General features: G+C 42.9%; 1 protein-coding gene across 4 annotated transcripts in view; it reads left to right on the plus strand.

The window, feature by feature from the left end:
- The window catches only part of RBFOX1 (RNA binding fox-1 homolog 1), a 722,992-nt gene that overhangs the window by 686,566 nt on the left and 13,543 nt on the right, over positions 1 to 22,883 (plus strand). For 3 of the 4 annotated variants that reach the window (XM_087729108.1, XM_087729107.1, XM_087729105.1), the window contains one exon: positions 17,810 to 17,885. In XM_087729108.1, the coding sequence (XP_087585234.1) occupies positions 17,810 to 17,885 (76 nt within the window). Of the gene's footprint in view, positions 1 to 3,565; positions 3,619 to 17,809; positions 17,886 to 22,883 lie in introns of all 4 variants that reach the window. The other variant, XM_087729106.1, reaches the window with a different exon arrangement.

Raw genomic sequence — 22,883 nt, forward strand, 5'->3', positions numbered from 1 at the left:
CAAGCTGTCTTTCTTAACTTATATCTGGCACAATTGTAATCATTATCATTGAGTGAGTTCATCCATAATGCCTTGCGGTCCACACCTCAAACAGTACAGGTTTTCTACATATTATTTGTATGGGTTCTTTATCTCAAGTTGACTTGGGGCAAGTAATGACTTTTGGCTGGCAAGTATATGAAGTGGTCCCTCTCCTCTTCCCCTAGCTTTTTGGAGAAGTGGGCTTCCTGGCAGTTTCCACCAGTAAGCCTGCTAGCCAACGTTAAAAAAAAACTAAGTTGCCATGGAATTCAAATACATGCATTTGCAACCTCCACAAAGGGCTTAAGAATGCAGAGCCAGTTTCTGTATGAGGACTTCTAGTGATGGAGAACTCATCACTTCACATGATGCTCTGTTTCGCTACTTGTACCTGTTGTGCTCAGTGTTCAACTGAGTTCAATTGAGGTGTGTGGCTGTTGTGGCCCGCCGGCAGCCAGCAGAGCTGGCAGCAGAGTTGGACAATGAAGAGGTTGGGGGGACACATGGGCCAGTGCTGGAGGCTAGGGAAGGCTCAGACAAGGGTTCTGCATCGGAGGCAGAGAGGGAGTTAGACAGCAGTGAGGCAGAGAAACAGCTGGAGCCTGTTCCCAGTGTGCACATGCACAGAGCTGCCAGAAGACAAGAACAACTAAGAAAGCAGGGTCGACTTAAGAGTAAAGCCACACCTTGGAGGTGATTGCCCCCTCCCATAGGAAACAAAAAAGGAATGAATGGGGAGTGGGCTTTTGCAGGAAACAATTCATTCATTCAGTCGTGTCAAGAGTGGAAAGTTCTGCTTGTGATTATGAGAGATCTGTGCCAGGTTTTGCTTTGCCCTGTGTTTGGAAACTTGTTATCTGGCAGTGTTCCAAATGAGATAAGGTCCGTGTGGATAAACATTCCTCTGAAAGACTGTTTGCTAAAGCCTTACTGACTGTGAATGAAAAGGAATTCATAGTGGTGTAAACAAAAGATATTTTGTCAGGACCAAGACTTTGCTTCTTGCTTTCTAAGGAAGCCTGGGTCAGAACAGTGGCGTTGTTCTATTTTTTTAACTCTCTTGAGGGTTTAGCAAGCTGAAACTCTTTGATTTATGTTAAGGATGGATATATTGTCATCCCTAAAACAGGTTCTCCATCTACCAAATTATCTAACATCAATGGGACCATTTTAGTGGTGTGATATATTGCCTCTTCTCTCTCTGGACACGATGAGAATATATCTGCTGAATAGAACTCCGCATTGGTGGCAGGAAAGGCATCTGGCCAGTACTCACTCAGCTCTATTCAGTTGCCTAGATTCAACCCTGCAAGGACTTATGGGGTCATTAAAAGGCCTTAAAGAAGTTACCAGATGTGGTCAGCATGTGGAATTGAGCTCATGCATTGGTTATATTAATTGTCATTATAGACCTGTTTTTACCATGACTGCTGTTGTATATGTGTTTGTACATGCATTTTTTTTCTTTTTAAACTTTTAACATGGTTAAAAGAATTATTATTTGGGGATAGGTAGCTATGTAAACTGAATGAATGAATGAATGAATGAATGAATGAATGAATGAATGAATGAATGAATGAATCAATCAATCAATCAATCAATCAATCAATCAATCAACAAATGAATCAACGAATGAATCAATGAATGAATCAACGAATGAATCAATGAATGAATCAATGTATGAATCAATGAATCAATATCAGTCAATGAATCAATGAGCCGGTAGTAGAAATCAAGTCATAGATACAAGTCAGTGAAATCTGGAAGGAAGTGTTGCCCTGGTCTTCCTTTCCTAGTCCGAGAGAAATTGTAAAATTTCACTCTTCTTATCTCACAAACAAGATGTCTGCAGGAACATCTCAAAGAAGATGTCAGCTTGATGAAGTTACTGTGTGCACGACATCTTAACCCACACTGTACAACCAGAAATATCCCATTTTGTTTTTAATAAGACTGGGAGCAAATGACTTACCATATTTTTTGGATTATAAGATGTACCTTCCCCCCTCACCCGAAAAAAAGAGGGTGAAAATCTGGGTGCGTCTTATACTCCAAATGTAGCCACCTAGGTTGTCTGGAGAAGGGGCAGATGAAGCGGGTGCATAGGAGATGTAAGACAAGACAGCTCAACACTCAGCCTCCCGCTTCTCCAGACAACCCAGGCGGAGAGTGGTCAGCTTCTGCTCCTGGCCCAGGAGGCAGATCTGTGATCCCCGCAGCCTGGAACCACCTACTGCCTAAAATGCTCTTTGTCCTCCTCGATTGCAAAAACGGGATGTGTGTTCCTCCTGGCCAGATCCATCTCCTGTTCCAAGCCAATCAACTGCTCCAGATGAATCAGGCTGCAATACATGCTGAAGCTGACCAGTCCATTTGCTGCAAGGTCGCTATTCAACTTAATACTGATGGATGCAGAAACTTTTTTTCTGTATTTCCTTCCCAAAAATTAAGGTGCGCCTTATACTCCGATGCGTTATATACTTTGAAAAATACGGTAGATGGGCGGGATGGGCGGGATGGTTGGGAATGAGGGTTCCTGTTCTAACTCATCTCATTGTCTACGTTGCTTTGGAAGATCTTGGTGGCAGCCGCAGATCCAAGTACCCCATGCGTGTGTTTGCCTGCCCTGGAGATGGCTTGGACAGAGCACGAGAACAGCTTGTGTGTTGCCAGGGTTTGGGATCGTGCGTCCTCCGTCACCTCAGCCCTGCCCCTCCCACTGCTGCACATCTGCCGTACATTTCAGTGGTGCTTGCTGGGGGTTTCCAGGCTGTTGTGCATGGTGCGCCTTTCACCAAAGACATTTCACTATCGCCAGACTCCCACTGGAATGATTTGCATGAGGAAATGATGAGGCATGATGATCCAGACTGGAGATATGGTTGCATAATAAATGGTCAATGATTAATCACCATCATGATTCCTCCTTCCCTTACTCTTTTATTCTTTTCTTTTTAAGACAGTTTAAGTGTTCTGAGTTCCTCCCCACCCAATTTCATATCAACATCTATTCTGCAGCTTCGCAATGATGGTATTATGAGGATATGTGATGCTTTGTAAAAAAAAATCCACAAAACACATTTTGTGTCTGTTTAGAAATACTAAAGACCCCCAAAGATTTTAGTGTTTTATTCCCACCCCTGTTTTGTTTTGTTTTTTGGGGTCCAATAAACATTGTTAGATTGCTCTTGCTTGATCCCTTTTAAAAATTAGCATAGCTTGCCTTCCTTTGGTTGATACAAATGTTACTTCGTTTACAAAAAAAGTGAACATCTGAATTATAATTTAGCATAAGATCTTTGGTTTTCTTAAACTGGGAGTTCTCAGGCTAGAATTGTGCCTCTATTCCAGAGTCACCCCGATGTCTATCTTAGCAATTTAGATATTCTTGAGTTAATGAGCTCTGCCAACCAGCTCCTCTCTACCTTCATTAAAAGGAAAATGTCTCCATCCCTTTTAACCCTTCTGTAAACATATAGTCAATTGGCAGCAAACCCATTTCCCAGTCAGCAAGCAGTATTGTGAATCTTATCTTCTCTTGCAGAAATCAATTCGTCTTCGTTGCAACCGATGAAATTTCTTGTAACACCTCGGCAGGTAACAATCATTGATACTTCTTGATGCATCCATCTGAGTCTCAATATCCTTTTACACATGCTGCAGTTAGTCACTAGAGAGGAGCCTAGCAAAAACCCCAGAGATAAATCTTTGGAATGGTTTCATTCGGGTATAACTCCAAGCCTCCAGGCTTTGGGGCTGAAAAAATACATTAGCGTGTTCTGCTGATGTTGATGTTTTGTTTCGCAATTACATAAGGGAGGAAAGGAGACATTTATTCTGAAGTTTCATGGAAAAGAAATAATAATCTAGTCAGCAATGAGGAAGGATGGGGAAGGAAGAGAGAGAGAGGAAATTGACTGGGGAAAAATGATTATCAAATTAAAAATATACCAGTTATATTGAACGTGATTACATCTCACGAATGAAGGCAAATATACATGTCCCAGCATAATGTTGTAGGATCTAATCTGGGTCGGTCAAAAGAACCAAAAGTTTCTGTCTTCTATGCTTCTGGACTCATGCTGCATCTCATCTTCAGGGAATTCTCTCTAGCTCTCTAATTTCTCTCTAGCAACTTTGCTAGAAAGAAGTTCCCTGAAGATGGGCTCCAGCATGAGTCTGAAACAGCGGTGGGTTTCACATTTTGTTACCACTGGTTCGCCGCATGTATGCTCCTTCCCCGCATGCACCCGGCCTCTAAAACATGCCTAAATAGGGTAGCATAAAGACGGGGAAGGTGGGCAGGCCCATCCGCAACTTCTGCTATTGATTTGGGTGAATCCGGTGCGAACCACCTGAATACCACCTCTGGTCTGAAAGCTTCGGAATACAAAACCGCTGGGTCTGCTGACCAACCCAGATTGGATCCTACATGGTTATACTTCTCAAATCACTCACTGATAGCCCTGAGGCAGCTCACACCAAAACACGAATGGCAATTCTGCCATGCAAGCTATGTAACATGTGTCTTTGTGCATACTGTTGTAATGCCAGTAGAAGCATTTCTAGATTTATGTCAGAACTTCCCAATTCAAATTTGGTCATTCTGCAGGCACTGCAATTTGAACCAGACACATACTTAGAAGGGAGTACTTATCACTTATATAATACAGCCTGTGGTGGGATTCAAATAATTTAACAACCAGTTCTCTGCCCTAATGACCAGCTGGGTAGGCGGTGCTCAGTGGTTATGTGACTGGGTGGGCGTGGCCAACTCAACATCACTCCTGTCGATGGGTGCTTTGCCTTAGCTGTTACAATGTCATAAAGGTTAACCGGAGAGGCAGTTTCTCTAAGAGCAGGGCAATAAAGATCAGGCTAGAAACAACATCAGAATGTGTTGATCCTTACTTATAGGATTACTCCTGTAAAATGGGGGGAAAAACAGAAGGAGATTTCTTCCAACAACTGGTTCTCCAGATTGCTTAGAAAGTTAACAACCAGTTCTCCTGAATAGGTGCAAAATGGCTGAATCCCACCACTGAATACAGCCACTAATGCAAGCTCCAGTGTTCCTACCAATTTTCCCCCAAAAAGATTTCTGAAGACTTTTACTCCTGCAATTCGGTCAGCCACCATGTTTCTATTAATTTTGTGCAGAAAACTGGCCTCTAAGAGTCTTTAAATTCTCTTTCTTTGGGGGGAAAAAACAAAAGAAGTCCCTGTTTCCTATCAGCAGACTGCAGGCTAGTGGAGAGGCCTATAAAAGATAGATATTTACACTCATTCCTTGTCTGCCTTGTGCCTAAATAAGTACAACACTGTATTTCACAAAAATTGCCTTAAAAAAAAAGTAAAAAGCAATGTCTCCGCCATTCACTGAAGAATAACAGAGTTGGAAGGGACCTTGGAAGTCTTATAACCCAGAAATAGTTCCGGATTAAGAAATAGTCCAAAACACTGTAGAAATTATAAAACACGTAAGCACCAGTTTTCTCAGTGTTGATTGGACAAACAACCACAAATGATGGAGGATTCCTAAAACAGTTGTCATCCTAACTGTTCTTTCCAACAGCAGAAACACACAGTCTAGGGCAGTGTTGGTGAAACTTTTTGGCATCAAGTGTCAAAACAAGAGCGTGCGCATGCACATGTATGCCAGAAACTGGAAGAACAGTTGCCTGGTGCTCATGCATGCAGCAGGAATATGATCTTCCAGTTTACAGCGTGCGCATGGGTACCGTCCAACTGATCTTCACATGCGTATGCCAGAAAGCAGAACATCAGGTGGCCGGTGCACATGCGTGCACATGAAACTGGAACAGCAGCCATCCGGCCCACACATGTGCACCAGGCGGCTGCTCTTCCAGCTTCCGGCACTCCTGTGCATGTGAAGACCAGCTGGCTGGCGCTCCAGAACCCAGAAGAAAAACGGGCAACAGGCTCACTTGCCCAGAGAGATGGCTCTGTGTGCTACTTCCTGCATGCGTGCCATACGTTCCCCAACATGGGATTAGGGGTGGTTACATTTTTTTCTTATTGAACTTGTAAAAAGTATAACAGTTCAAAGTTCAGAACCTCTACGTGCGTACAGGGATGGAGACAGGAAACCTTTTGTCTTGCACATGTTTATTTATTTATTTAGAGAATTTATATTACCATCTATTCACACATGGCGACTCAAGGCAGTTTACGGAATATAAAAACCCCATATAAAAATGATAAAACAAATAAAAGAAAAGTCATATAATAAATTAATATACTAAAATCACCACCTCTCCTGCTCCGGCAACACCATGTCACACCAGCCATTGAATGGGCTCCATCCCGCTCTGGGTTCCCCAGGCCTGCTGGAAGAACCAGGTGTTCAGCGCCTTCCAGAAGAGTGTCAGAGTAGAGGCCAGTTTAATCTCTGGGGGGATGATATTCCAGAGAGAGGGAGCCACCACAGAGAAGGCCCTTCTTCTGGGTCCCACCAGGTGTATCTCCCTCGGGGATGGGGCTTCTCCACTCTGATGGGTTGGGCAGATGTGACTGGCAAGAGATGGTCTCTCAGATCACCTGGTCCCAGGTGGACAACCAGCACCTTGAATTGCACCCAGAAGCAAATCGGCCACCAGTGCAATTTCCACTGAAGAGGTAATGCATGTGCACACCGGGATCTGCAGAAAACCATGCAGGCTGCTGCATTTTGCACCAATTGGAGCTTCCGGGTGCTCTTCAAGGGCAGCCCCATGTAGAGCACATTGCAATAGTCAAGACGGGAAGTGACTAGAGCATGAGTGATTGTGAGTAGGGATTGTTGAGCTCCACCTTTTTTAAGCTTCAATCAGGGTTGTGGTTGATGCAATTCACTACCAATGGATGGGCCTCTGGTTCAGCATCCGGCAAAAGAGAAGACATAAGAATAAACTAAACACAGGCCCATCCCCCCATGTATTTCCTTCAGAGGAAACAGTTCAGTCGTTGACTTTTGCATGCCATCCAAGCTGTAGAAACTGTAACAATTTAAGACAGATAAGGTGATGTTACTTGGTTGGAGTTGGGTGGTAAGGTATTGTCGTAAAAATATCCCAATAAAGAGCAATACAGACAAACCAAAAGAAATAAATCTTGCTTTAAGATCAGAGGTTTATTTCATGAACAATTTGGAACATGAATAGCCGACATAGCAATGCAATTTCACAACAAAACTTACATTATTAAACCATTGCAATGGGGTCCAATGACTCATAGCACGTCCTACAAAGATTGCTATTGGGCAAAGGGCACCATTCTCATCTCAGGCCACATTTCTTGTATCTTCTTTTTTACTGACATATAATTCCATAGTTTCACTTCCTTGTTCTTTCCTACTTTCTTACTGACTGCCACTTTCTGTAAACACCTGTGTACATTTGAAGCTCTCACCCATTTGTTACTTTCAGTTCCTCATTTCCCACCATCTCATTCTTCCTGCTCTAAATATATCCGTACAAAGTACATACTATGCAGAAAATGCAGCACACGAGTCAGTACATTAGAGATATGTCTGGTACATTTTGCAATTATGTTAGTTTAAAACTTTGGTTCAGTGAGGCTGCAAGGCCACTCCTGGGTCCTATTATCTGCAACTTCCCAATGGATATATGTCTCTTCTTACATTATGAGCCCTGATGTTCAGATGCAGAAAAAAAATAAGACTAGGACAAAAAGGGGCTGACTTCTTGACTTAAAATCAAACTTAAGTGAAAAAGGTTAATGTGGCTACTGAAATTTTTCTAGCTCCGTCTCCGGAGAGCTAAAGCAGCAGAATTTATAACTTCCCTGCTTATCAGTGAGAGAGGGTTGGTGTGTTTGACCTTACAAAGAGGACTGCAGCAGAAATTCCATGTTCTAATACCTAGCCCCAAATTAAGACAATATTAAAACAGTGAGAACAGTCAATCAGTGGGACAGCTTCCCTCCAAACATTGTGGGTGCTTCATCGTTGGAGGCTTTTAAGAAGAGATTGGAGAAGCAATGGTTTGAAACAGTATAGGGTTTCCTGCTTGAGCAGGGGGGGGGAGGTTGAACTAGAACAGGGGTCCCCAATCCCTTGGCCTTGTCCCCCTCCTAAGTCATGGCCTATTAGTAACAAGGCCATGTGAATGGTGGGCCTTCACACATGTGCGTGCATGTAGCCAGGGGTGGGATTCAAAAATATTAACAACCATTTCTCTGCCCGGTTGATGGATGGGCTTAGCCATGGTGGACATGGCCTACCTGGCCTCCTGCACCATGGGGGGGGACGTTTTGCTCTCCCAAACCTCCAAAGGTGTTCCTCAAACCTCTAGGAGAACGAAAACAGCCTCCTGGCTACGGAGGCCGTCAGAGGCTGAAAATGGGCCCATTTCTGGACTCTCAGAACTTCCGGGAGGCCCATTTTTTGCCCTCCCAGAGCCTCCGCACGAGCCCTGCACTTACCTGGCATCCAAAGTGGGCCATGTGAAGACACCTGAGAGGGGCGGGGCAGGGCAGGTGGGGCCAGCCAGTCCTTGCAACTACCTGTTCGGTGAACCAGATGTAAAATTAGCATCCAGTTCACCCAAACTGGTCCGAACTGGCTGAATCCCACCTCTGCATGCAGTGCAACCTGCATGAACAGCAGGCTGGTGTGCATGCAAATGCATGCACAGCTCAACTTTCGCAAGAGCCGAGGTGGTGCAGTGGTTAGGGTGCAGTACTGCAGGCCACTTCAGCTGACTGTTATCTGCAGTTCAGCGGTTCTAATCTCACCAGCTCAAGGTTGACTCAGCCTTCCATCCTTCCGAGGTGGGTGAAATGAGGACCCAGACTGTGGGAGCGATATGCTGACTCTGTAAACCGCTTAGAGAGGGCTGAAAGCCCCATGAAGCGGTATATAAGTCTAACTGCTATTGCTATTGCTAAGTTGAACTGTGTGTGCATGCATGAGTGCACCAGCCTGCCAGTCACCTGGCCTGGTTCCCCTCTCCCACACCTCCAAGTCAGGCCACCAAACCACAAAGATTGGACACCGTTGGACTCGAAGACCTTCAAGGTCCCTTCCAACTCTGTTATTCTGTTAAGATTAGCAGAGCTGGATTTTGCAGCTTTTATTCTTGTCTAGATGAATGGAAGCCAACTTTTTAGGTGAATGGATTAGTATGTTTGGCGTTCCACTCTTCAGTCTATCTCAGTGGTGGGTTCTGGCATCCTCCACATGAATGCACGCAGTGCGCGCATGCATCCTACCTTCCAGCGACGCCTCCGTGAGCCTCCGCGACGCTCCAGCTACTCAGCGGAGTGTTGCGCAGGCACTGTATGCACCATGGAAGCGCCGAAGAGTTTAAAAACAGGTAAGGACAACAGGTGGGCAGGTGGGCCCTCTGGAGCACCATACCGGAATGGTACCTGGTGCTCCAGGCAGGCACAGGTACACCTGGAACAGGCCGTACCACCTGCAACCCACCACTGGTCTATCTGCACTGCCCATGGAGATTGAAGGAGTCAAAAAACTCATACGTTAGATGCAAAAAGAGGCATAACAATATCAGATAATAGCATGTGTGTGTGTGTGTGTGTGTGTGTGCATACATATGTACATATATACATACATATGTACATACACAAAGCAATTATGGCGCTTACTTTAATGCCACTATATTTCCCCATACCCCATAACGGCATTAATGTAGGATGGTGCCACAGAGAATGGTAATCCAACCAGCCCCAAGTGGGCATTTTACTGAATTTTTAAAACCTCTTATTCTAAGCTATCAGCCTTTCATCCATGGGGTCATAAGTTGCCTTCAATCTTGACTTCTGAGGTTGTGAAAATGACCCTTAAGAAGGAAAGCTGACCCAAGTTCATTGTTATCCCCTTGGGCTCTAAGGCTTGGGCTCTGGAGCCACATGTGGCTCATCCCTTTGCTGCGTCTCACTCTTGTTCAAAATATGCATCACAACTGCCAATGTGTGACACCCACTGGCATGTGATTTATTGAGCTTTTCAATCCCAGTAGGCCAACCATGATTAAATCTAAGAAAAGAAAAGTTTAAGAAGAAAACAGAATGTTTAATTCAACTAAATATGTTATTTTTGTGGCACTCAGGAAATAGTCAGGCACGGGAAGGGTTTTGTGGCTCCCGGAGGTTTCTTTTCTGTGGGAAATGGGTCCAAATGGCTCTTTGAGTGTTTAAGGTTACCGACCCCTGCTCTATACATACTCTAGATCTTGCAACAAAAGGAATGTTGTACTTTGGGAATGTTACAGCCACTGATGTCGAAAATAGAAAGTGCCATAAATAGATGGATTGAATTTAGTTTATAGAAATGATTTTTGATGAACCTGAAGGCCCCAAAATATCTATTCATGCAGACTTAAACATCCATTGTAAAAAATTACATTTCCAAATTGTGCCAACAAAGTTGTAACAATATTCTTTTGATATATGAACTGCGGTGGCGCAGTGGTTAGAATGCAGTACTGCAGGCTGATTGGGCTGCCTGCAGGCTGCCTGCAATTTGGCAATTCGAATCTCAAACAGGCTCAAGGTTGACTCAGCCTTCCATTCTTCTGAAGTAAAATGAGGACCCAAATTGTTGGGGGCAGTGTGCCGACTCTGTAAATGCTTAGAGAGGGCTGTAAAGCACTGTAAAGTGATATATAAATCTAGGTGCTATAGCTATCAGTACTATCACTATGCACCCACAAAGTAAAGAAACTCTCCTCTTTAAAGCCAGAAAAGAATTACTGAACAGGATTATCTGCTTTCTCCTGGTGGTCAGTTCAAGACTGTTATCCCAAACCAGCAGCAGTTGCTTAAAATTTAAGTTGTTAGATCCTCTTTACATTATTCAGTGATGAGAAATTCCAGGGTAACCATGCCAGATTGAGTTTGCAGAGATAAAAGAACGATAGCAATTTATATTATTTATGTAGCATAGGTGTCTACTATACTACATAACAGTATACTCGAATACTCTTGGTGTGAGGTACAATTACAATAAAGCAATGTAAACTGTAGAATGCACACTGAAAAAAATAGGAAAAAACACTTTGGCCTCCTTATATAGTTCAAAAATCCAGCTGTTTCTTCAGGTTGGTGAATATTTAGCTAGATGTGATGGTTATGAGCAGGAATCTGGCCTGATTGGTGGATCCATATCTACTAGTTCATCTTTAGTTGAAGTTCAGAGTAAAACTAAGCCAGTCCGCTTTAGGACTGCAGATTGCACTTAAATTAAGGATGGATAAAATTATTATTTGCAAAGTAATGTCGTTGCTGCAAAAATCCATAGGCTGCTTTTCCAGCCCTTCGTACAGCATGCTGAAGGGTTTTTTTTTTTAATTAGGTAAAAAGGACTGCAAAACCCAATCACCCTTGTCTTGTTGGAACTGTGAGAAAAAGAAATTCTTGGAGGAAACGGAACATGTTAGCAAGACAGAAATATATCAATAGAAACCATAGAAATTCAGATAAATTGCACCGAGGACCAAGCACTACAAAGTTGCTTTAATTGGCCCACATTATTTCTATGTTTTTATCAATGGGTTTTGTAGTTCTTTCTCATAGTCTCTGAAGGTTTGGATGACCACCTGCAACTTTTAGGTCTGGTAGTTTTCTAGCATTGTAATATGCTCAGTGGCTAAGATGCTGAGCTTGTCGATCAGAAAGGTCGGCAGTTCGGCGGTTCGAATCCCTAGCACTGCGTAACGGAGTGAGCTCCCATTACTTGTCCCAGCTTCTGCCAACCTAGCAGTTTGAAAGCATGTAAAAAATTCAAGTAGAAAAATAGGAACCACCTTTGGTGGGAAGGGAACAGGGTTCTGTGCGCCTTCTGGATGCCGGAAACGGGGCGATTCCACCCTTTCCGAACTTCCCGTAGGCCTGTTTTTCACCCTCCCTGAACCTCTCCATGTGCCCTGCACTTACCTGCATCCAAAACGGGCCGTGTAGGGACTCCTCAGAGGGGAGGGGCAGGGTGGGCTGGGCCAGCTAGGAGCGGGATTTGGGGGTTCTCCAAACTGCACAGAATCTTAGCTAGAGGTTCCCCTGAACCCCTGTGAACCCCCAGCAGCCCCTCCCTGACGTAAACTCTTTTTTTAGTGCTGTTGTAACTTCAAATGATCACTAAACAAACTGTTGTAAGTTGAGAACTACCTGTACCGATTGGCAATCAAAATTCACCTGCCACCATCAGTTTCTGACCTCGAATTGGGTTGAATCTGGGAAACCTTTAAGCCTTTCTACCTTCTTTGTGGGAACGCCAATAGAGATGTAAACATCTCTATCCAGACAGATTTGGCGTACACTACAGCCAGGTGCAGAATTAATCTCCTTGATAAATTCAGCTCACCCTTATGGTGGCACTCCTCTTTTTTTTATCACTATAGAAGCAGACGACTTCTGCGGGACTTGACTCCTTTGAAAGCCACGGCAGGTTAGGGTAAAACCTGGATTATCCCTTTTCTCGTGCGCGCCGTTGAAGTTTTATTAATCCTTTTCTTTCACCCTGCGTGAAGCCCTGGCAAGCCTCTCTGGCATCTTTTGTCATTATCTCTTTGACAGCTTGCCTTGCTCGGCACTCGGAGTTCTAGGTCAGTTCAGATGACTAGTCAAACGTGACAACTTGACAAGATTACGGCAAGCCGCCTTCTGTAATTTGTAAATAGAGGGAGTTGCGTTCCGATCTGCCGCTGTTAATGAAGTGGCAGCCTGTGCACTTGTACATCTGTGTGTGTGTGAAAGAGGGGGGGAGGGGGAGAGGGAGAGAGAAAGAGAGAGAGAAACAGAGAGAGAGCTTGCAGATGCAACACTGGCACGCTCAAGTATTTCTGTGCATTTTGCACGAGACACAAAGTTTCCAAGATATAACAAGGGGGAAAAAAATAAAGCGTAAAGAATGTTCAACTCATCCAAAGGAGAAAATCAAAGTTTCTGGATGGGCAGAGTGCAGATTCTTAAATCAGAGAGAGAGGGGGGGGAGAGGGAGAGGGAGGGAGAGAGAGAGAGGGAGGGAGGGAGGGAGGGAGAGAGAGAGACCACCTCTCTTCACTCAGAGGAGAATCTTTCTAAAGATGTGCAAATATCACCAATTCAGGGACAGAATTTTCTGGAAAATGTTGGAGGGCTTTGTTACCTCTCTGGAGACCCCTGAAATTCCCCACAGATAGGATAGTAATGCTAGAGAAGTAATCTATAAGCTTTGGGCATCCTTATAAGCTGTGGTGGTGCAGTGATTAGAGTGCAGTACTGCAGGCTACTTCTGCTGACTGCCAGCTGCCTGCAATTTGGCAGTTTGAATCTCACCAGGCTAAAGATTGACTCAGCCTTCCATCCTTCCAAGGTGGGTCATATGAGGACCCAGATTGTTGGGCTGACTCTGTAAACCACTTAGAGAGGGCTGTAAATGTGCCATGGTGGCACAGTGGTTAGAGTGCAGAACTCCAGGCTTCTTCTGCTGCCTGCCGGCTGCCTGCAATGTGGCAGATTGAATCTCACCAGGCTCAAGGTTGATTCAGCCTTCCATCCATCCAAAGTGGTTCAAATGACCCAGATTGTTGGGAGCAATGTACTGACTCTGTAAATGGCTTAGAGAGGACTGCAAAGTACTTTGAAACAGTATATAAGTCTAAGGGCTATTGCTATTAATTCTTTTTTTACTTAAGCAGGGCCCCATCCCAGTAAGATGCTTCCATTTTCCCTTAGTCACCGCCAATAAATGGGAGAAATTGTTAGATATTTCTTTTGTCATTATGGCATTCTCCAGAGAAGATACTTGTTTTGTATCAAAATAGCTGTCTTCAGAAGGGAGAAAATATCATCTCCCTAGAAATATAGGCCAACTCCCTGCGTGGTGCAGGAATCGAAATGACAGGCAGCCCTTATTTAACAACTATTGTTCAGTGACCGAAGTCATAAAGGCAGCGAACAAGTGACATGACCAAATCCTCAAAGTTTGGGCCATCCCAGCATCATAGGGTTGTGTGACCAGATTTGGGTATGTGGCAATTGTATATAGTTGGAGCATCCTGTGGACATATGATTGTCATTTGTGACCTTCTCTGGTTTCCCAAAAATATTACTTGGGTGGTTAGTTGTGAGGGACATAGCTGCAAAGATACCCAAATCCCACCCTAATTCTACCAGTGCCAGGAAAATAAGATAACATGGAAGAAAGAATGAAAGTTGTTACTTAAGCCTTTGTGCTTATCATAGTAGGTAAGCTTCTGAGGTTTGTGAATGATGCAACAGAACTGCCTCTAAAATGCCTGATTTTCTCCAGATATATTGAGGCCATTTATCCCAATTTTTGAGGTACACAGTGGCTCAGTGGCTAAGACGCTGAGCCTGTTGATCAGAAAGGTCAGCAGTTTAGCAGTTCAAATCCATAGCACCGTGCAATGGAGTGAGCTTCCGTTATTTGTCCCAGCTTCTGCCAACCTAACAGTTCGAAAGCATGTGCAAATGCAAGTAGAAAAAATAGCAACCACCTTTGGTGGGAAGGTAACAGTGTTCTGTACACCTTTAACATTTAGCCATGCCGACCACATGACCACGGAGACATCGTCGGACAGCGCTGGCTCTTCGTATTTGAAACAGAGATGAGCACCACCCCCTAGAGTCAGGAACGACTAGCACATATATGCGAGGGGAACTTTTCCCTTTATCCCAAATTTTAGAAGCTGGGTGGAGCTGTAGTTCTGAGATTTGGAAAGCACCTGAAGGGACCAGTTTGTAGAAGATAGTCTATCTCCATTGGGATCTCCTTTAGGGTGTAAATCCAAGATAATTACAATTTTAACAAGAACAGGTTCCAGAATAAAGTCTGACATTGTGGAATAATTTCTTCAAGCTTTTCTGCCGTTCCTTCTCCATTTCATCAGTCAACTGAAATGCAGAATCCATGTTTCTATACCTTAATGTATTAAGGAGAAATTGTAAAAATAGGAACCAACGAGGAGTCTGGAAAGAAACTCAGTATTTCCTGGGAAGGAAACGGACGAGATTTCCTTGTTTCCCATCTCACAATGTGACTTGTGCTGCAGGTAGCATCTGCATGCAGATAGCTCAGCTTTTGAACTTCTCAATTTTCGTAACATGCAAAGACCTGTTTTGAAATTAGCATTTACAAAGAAGCTGACACTGTCCTTTTTCCTCTGTGGAAATGAAATTTATTAATCATAATAAAATTGTCATATTCGGAAGGTAGAGGCCAACCTGAGGAGAGAAAAAAAGGGGGCTATTCATCAACTGAGAGAGGATAATGATGCATGGTCTTAAGTAACATTTATGGGTTGGTTCTTTGGAAATATCTTCTTCCAGAGAAGGATTGTGGTGTGACAGATTTGATGCTGGGTACTGTTAAGGGAAGAGTCCTTCCTTTCAACCTGATTAGCACTCCCTGCTTGTCCTAAGCAAGCCACAGCCATATAAACTGGACGGCATTCCTTCATGGTTCGTCCACTTTGTTTTTGTGGAGGAATTGAATGAAGTCTTGAAATCGGGTCTAAAGCAACATTTGAAGCCTTTCCTTCTCCAGAAAAAAATATCTGATTTGAGAAAAGTTCAGAAAGTTTCATGGCCCATTGTAACATTTTCCAAGAGGAGTTTTGCACATTCCTCAACAGTCTTCAACAGATATGGGGGTAGGGGGTGGGGGAGGATGAAATTTCTTCTTGTACAAGCTAGCTGTTGAGTACATTAGTGCTATTCATTGTTAGAAAAAGAACAAAAACATAATTCATAAAATGGACTATCAGTTTAAACCTGATTTTTTTTATTTAGAGTTGATCTGCTTTTATTATTATTTATTATTTCAAAAAGCAGAACTACTTGTTTAATCCTTGAAAATACAGTGTGTAGAAAATTCAGTATACTAGTCTATTCATTTTTAGGGGGAAAAATCTACATCTATATCTATCTAGATAGATGATGGATGGATGATGGATGATGGATGATGGATGTGTGGGCGGGCAGGTGGGAATAGATGGATGGATGGATGGATGGATGGATGGATGGACGGACGGACGGACAGACAGACAGACAGACAGATGATAGATAGATAAGTAGGTAACTAGATGATATAGATACAGTATAGATAGAGATATGACAGAAATGTGGACAATATAACATACAAGGCAATATATTAAACCAAGATAAAACCACAATAAAATCACCATAACCACAACAACCATAAAATTGCAATGGGATAGATGTTGTAATTCAATGTCCAATGAAACTAATCACCTAACTGCCAGTAGCAGTAGATGGTGAGATGATACTAGGTAGAATGGGACAATCTACCACAGCCAACTCACTGCAGGCAACTTGCCGCAGGGCAATTCAACAATGGTAATTATTATTAAAATAATTTAAAAATATTTTATTTTTTGTCATTCACATTTCATTTTGTCCCTCCTTTGGCATCCTTCCTTCAATGATTCTATTCCCCCACTTCTTTGATATTAATGTAAGTCTTGTTCTATGGCAAGTTAGTTGGCCATGATAAGTTATCTCATGGTGAGTTGGCCATGGCAAGTTGGCTGCAGTGAATTGTCCTAGACTCATACCAGGTGCTTGAAATTTCCAGAGTGGGGCATTCTTCAACTATACCCTATGAAAGAGACCACTGCAATTCCTACTGCCTCAAAGGAAGAGGAAATGTTGGCCATACTTTACCTTCTCATCTGTTGAAAATGTTGAACGTCTTTGTTCTGCAGTCTTGTGTGTTGGCTGCCTAGGGTTAATCTCCTCCAGCTAATCATACATTTCCAATCGGCCCTCATTAGAGCCACAGTGGCACAATGGTTAGAATTTAGTCCTGCAGGTTACTTTTGTTGGCTGCCGGCTACCAGCTGCCTGCAATTTAACAGTTTGAATCTCACCAGGCTCAAGGTTGACTCAGCCTTTCATCCTTCTGAGGTTGGTAAAAAGATCCAGATTGTTGGGGCAAGAGGCTGACTCTGCTTAGAGAGGGCTGTAAATCACTGTGAAGCGGTATATAAGTGCTATTGCGATTGCTAATGCTATTAGGGTCCTGTGTCACCCAATCTCCATAAGAGATTGCTTCCATAAAGTGCTGCGTCAGCTCATTTCCAACGTAATTGGGTAGAACGGAATGTTTGAGTTATTTTTGCAATTCCTTCCTGGCTGTAACCTTTGGGGTTGATGTTGTTTCTTTTTCCTTATATATTTGTACACACACACACACACACACACACACACACACACACACACACACACACACACACACAGGATACCCGTGCTCTGCTCTGAAACTATGTGATCGGGTTTGATAAATTGACACTTATAGCTTGAAAATGAATGAGTAATTACCATAGGCATCTCCTCTCCCCTTCTCTCCCTCAGGCTTGCCCCACAGAGGCCTCTCCTATCTTATCCCCTTCTCTCCCTCAGTCTAACTCCTTAGCATCACAGCATTTTTCAGGTGGGGAGGGGGAGTAGAATGTCTAAACTCCGGGCCCGCAGGCTGGATGAATCACATGCTGGCCATGCCCAAGTGGCAGTTGGAACATCTGCCAGTTTGAACTGAGGTAACAGAATGTGAGGCAACTGGAAGTTGGAACAGAGTTCTTTTCAGGTGGGGAGGAGGGGGAGTAGTGCCAAATTACAAGTATGTAGGATGTACAGTTCTATATCGAGAGAGAGAGAGAGAGAGAGAGAGAGAGAGAGAGAGAGAGAGAGAGAGAGAGAGAGAGAGAGAGAGAGAGAGAGAGAGAGAGAGAGAGAGAGAGAGAGAGAGATTTTACATTAATCCAGAGTTTTGCTTCCTTTGTAGTTACGGACGACTTTATGCTGCAGACCCCTACCACCACACACTTGCTCCAGCAGCCACCTACGGCGTTGGTGCCATGGTAAGTGTTTGCCTCCTTCTTCCACTACATCCTTCTAACCCGGCTTCCTTTTTCCTCCCTTCGTCTCCTCCGTTCTTAACATGGTTGACATCTCCTCACTTCTCCTTAATTGAATTTGTCTCTTCTGCTAACGGCTGCTAAAATGCCACCTTAAATCCTTCCCCAGTAAACTTGATAAATGTCTTAATTTCTTGGCAACGTAGTGCAATGTAAGTTATTATATATACATTTTTTTTAATTTTGCAAGTATCACCTAGTTTAGCACTTACCTTAATGGAATAATTAGTCATTTTGATAATTAAATCCATCATGAGTAGAAGGCATTCGCGGAGATGTCCGTGCTCCTTACTCCCCCCCCCCACCAATTGAATTTATACAACCCTGAGGTCCAAATCACACCAGTGCTTCTTACAAAAAGCAGAAAACGAGATTTCCGAGCTGGTGCATGCAGTTAGCCCACTTCCTGCTATTTCCTCTCAATTAAAGTTAATAATGAGTCACACAGCAAGAGAGGAAGGCTATATATCTAGCCCATTCTTGAAATATCCTGGTTCAGAGGAACCTGTAGTTGTACAAAAGCTAAAATGTACCCATCAAAAACTCACAGGGAAATTGCATTGGAAACTGTTGATCTTTTTTTGCATTCTGAGCAAACGCCACTCCTGGAGTCAAAACTGAAGCCACATTTTACCATTACATTAAAATAACATGTAAAAAACGAGCAAATATTAGCATCAGCGATGGACAGAAATGGAGACAAGCTTGCTTGACGTTAACCGAATCCCTCAAAAACAAAACAAAACAAAAGACTCAAGCCACAATCATTTTTGTTTACACATTTATTGTGTGTGTTTGTGTGTAAGAGAGAGTGTGTGTACTGTATGTGTGCATTCCCACTCAAAAAATATATGTCGTATAATTTTCTAGGACCTGATGTAGAAGTGTTATACTGGAAGCATTGCCTTCCTGTCTTAAAATTTCTTTCTTTCTAAATAACCATGATAGAAGCAACAGCCCTTTACTTATGAGGCCAAATCAAAATAGAAAAGAGTGAAGGAAATAATCCAGTATCAAAACAAAGTCTTAGACCAGTGACGGTGAACCTTTTCGACACCGAGTGCCCAAACCAGAATGTGTGTGCATGCGTGCCCATGTGCTCATGCCAGAGCACCAGCTGGCCGGTGCCTGCATGTCTGTTTTTGGCCATTTTTCTGTCTGTTTTCAGGCTGTTTTCTGGGCCATTTTTAGGCTGTTGTTCAGGCTATTTTCGGGGTGTTTTTGGGGCCATTTTCAGGCAGTTTTTTGCCCAGAAAATGGCCTGGAAAATAGCCCAGAAAATGGCCTCCAAAAACAATCCGGAAAACAGCCTGAAAACAGCCCAGAAATGGTCTGGAAAAGGCCTGAAAAACAACCTTGTTTTTGGCTGTTTTCAGGCCATTTTTCTGAGCCATTTTCAGGCTATTTGGGGGGCCTGAAGATGGCCTGGAAAACAGCCTGACCATGGCCCAAAAAACAGTCTAGAAAAGACCCGAAAAACGACCTGGTTTTTGGCTGTTTTCAGGCCATTTTCCAGTGCTCCGCACTTGCTAAGACCACTTGACCAGCATGCCAGAAATCAGAACAGCAGCTGGTGATGGCAAACGTGCCCACAGAGAGGGCTCTGCGTACTACCTCTGGCACACATGCCATAGGTTCACCATTAATGTCTTAGACCATCTAGCTGTATCATCTGTACAACATTCCCCAGTCAAATTTGCACTGTATTCTTCAGAAAGAAGGCCATTTTATATGTGATATCCCTAAGTTCTAACCACAAATAAAATACGGGTAGTTCTCAACTTACAACAGTTTGTTTAGTGATCATTGGAAGTTACAACGTTCCTGAAAAAAGTGACTTATGACCATTTTTCACACTTACAACCATTGCAGCATCCCCATGATCGCCTGATCAAAATTCAGATGCTTGGCAACTGACTCATATTTATGACAGCTTCAGTATCTCAGGGTCATATGACCCTTTTGTGACCTTATGGCAGGCAAAGTCAACGATGCCAATTCCTTTAACAACCACGTACCTCACTTAACAACCATGTTACTAACTTAACAACTGCAGCGATTCACTCACTAAGACAAGAAAGGTAATTAAAATGGAGGCAAAACACACTTAACAATTATCTTGCTTAACAACAGAAATGTTGGGCCTTAATTGTGGTCATTGTCATCTGTCCAGCTAGAGAATCCAGAAAAGGAATTCTTGGGACATTTTGCTTCCCAAAAGTAAAACTTTATTAAATACGCTACATTGGCACAGAAGAAGCAAAACCAGCTCTGGTTTTCTCATGCACAAAAGCTCATATAGTTCAACTTGCTTTTTCCCTTTGTCCATCCCTCTCAGTCCATTGCGTTGTTCAATTGCATCCACTTCTTTTGTTATGGGAGCAGTCCAGATTGTTCAAACACCTGCACGGCGTGGCCTTGAGGGTGGTAGCAGGGTCTCACAATCTGCAGATGGAGTCTTGGTATTCCATTCCCACCCCGACATTCCAACCACCCCGACATTCCAACCACCCCGACATTCCAACCACCCCTCTCCCGATTGTTGTCCAAGCTGAGAGTGAAGACACAAATAACTGAAAGAGCCAAACAGAAGAACTCTTCTGAGGTTCTCCTGAGATGCATATGCTGCTGAACTGTTCTTCATAGCCATGATTCAGGATAATGTTCTGTGACAGGCAATCAGTCAATACATGTGCTAATGCCTTGGTCTCTACTGCATCACATATATGTTCAAAGAAAAAAGGAATTTGAGTACATCTTTCCTCTTTTATCACGGTGCCTGTCTATTCAAATCTCAGATGGGCAAATACCCTCCTAAGATACTGTACTTGGGCATTTTGATAAGTGCATACTTTTCAATCTGAAAAATGCATTTATAATTACTCATCTATTCAGCATGCCAGCATTACTGAAAGCAACAATATATTTTTGAGTTTATAAGCTAAGGATTCTTGGTACAACAATTTTCTTAACCTTTTGTCCAGTCACTGCTTAAATAAGCCCACAACACCTATTGAATAGAGCAAAGCAGAACAGAACAGAGCAACAGAAATTTCACTTTATTTCTAGGCTGGTTCTTTCCTTGATTACTTTCCATCCATTGCTTCTTGTCCTGCCTTCTGGGGCTTTGGGGAATAGGTTGAGCCCCTCTTCTTTGTGGCAGCCCCTCAAATGTTAGAACACTGCTATCATGTCACCGCTAGTCCTTCTTTTATCTAGAGTGGCCATGACCCATTCCTGCAACCGTTCTTTATATGTTTCACTCTCTAAATCATCTTTGTTTTTCTTCTCTGCACTCTTTCCAGACTCTCAACATCTCTTTTATATCATGATGACCAAAACTGGATATAATATCTCTGTATAGTAAAGTTATCTTTCCGTAGTAGTTGAGAAATTACGTTATTTCTCTCAAAATCTAACTGTCCTGATTGGGTTTATTTCAGTAGACAGTGCACATATTGCAATCGAGTCTGGACTCCTTTAAAATGGATTATCTTTCTTTTATTTTTTCTTCTTTTCATTCCGAATATACCTTTGGGCAAAACTGTGCATCAAACCTACCATACTAGTAGACGTTATAAATATTGATGTATTAAAAGCTATGTTGCCCTGGGTTATAACCTTTGTCATTTAAAAAATTACACAAAGCCTGCTCTGTGACATTGGCCAGTGTCCTGGAAACACAGCACTTCCTCTTTTTTGCCAATTTTTTAAAAAATTTTATTCTCTTGAATACCATTTTAAGTATACATTCACATAATTGAAATAAAATAAGTTAGCAATAGATGAAGAGATAATAAAAAAGATACTAGATTGTGCAGAGATGAACCGGTTGACACTGAAAATAAAGGATAAAGAGGAATCGGTGTATCTCAAGACATGGGGAAGATTTTATGATTGGCTAGAGAAAGGAAGCTAGCAAAGAAAGCAAGGAGAAGATACAGAACTCAGATGATGCACTATTGAATGAAAAAGGGGGGAAGAGGGGGAAAACAGAAAAGAAAATATTAAATATACAAGTATATATTCAAGAGCAGGATAGATTAGGATTCGTTAGGATAGATTAGCAAAGATAAGGGAATAAGAAATGATACTAAATTATATTTGGGTTTGCAGAAATACCATTCCAAAAAAACATAAACTGAGACTTGAAAGATCACATGTAACAACAGAAAAAGAAAGGGAGAGAGGGGGAGAGAAGGAGAGGAAGAGGAGGGAAAGAAGAAAGAAGTAAGAGGAGAGTAGAAGGGAGATAAAAAGGAGAGAGGGTAGGAAGGGGAAGAGGAAGAGTAGCAGTAGGGGAGAAGTAAGGGAAGAAGAAGGGGAAGGAGAGGAGGAAGGAAGGAAGTAGAGAAGGGAGGGAGGGAGAAAAGAAAGGGTAAATGAAGCAACCCAAACTGTATACTATAACCTATTAAATGGAATAACAAATGTGTAAGAATGACAAATGTAAAGAAGAATAACAATTATGTGAACACAGCACTTCCTTGAAAGTGTGAACGTCTATGAAATTATCCTGAAACAGACTGAGGCCTCTTTCCCATAACAAGGTTATGGTGCCTCCCTTGTTACTGAGGAAGCAGAACACGTTGTATATAATTGATTCCATTTCTAGACTGACCAATGTGCCCAGTTCTCTGGGAGATGTATAGTTTATTAAAATGGATTATTTTTTTAAAAAAGGGATGTGGTGGCTCAGCGGCTAGGACACTGAGCTTGTTGATCAGAAGGTCGGCAGTTCAGCAGTTCGAATCCCTAGCGCCGCATAACGGAGTCAGCTCCCGTTACTTGTCCCAGCTTCTGCCAACCTAGCAGTTCGAAAGCACATTAAAAATGCTAGTAGAAAAACAGGAACCGCCTTTGGTGGGAAGAAAACGGCGTTTTGTGCACCTATGGCGTTTAGTCATGCCAGCCGCATGATCAGGGAGACATCTTCAGACA

Source organism: Thamnophis sirtalis, unplaced genomic scaffold, assembly GCF_051295495.1.
Source record: "Thamnophis sirtalis isolate CommonGarterSnake01/CBP01778 unplaced genomic scaffold, rThaSir2_p1.2 scaffold_14, whole genome shotgun sequence".
Classification (NCBI taxonomy): Eukaryota; Metazoa; Chordata; class Lepidosauria; order Squamata; family Natricidae; genus Thamnophis; species Thamnophis sirtalis.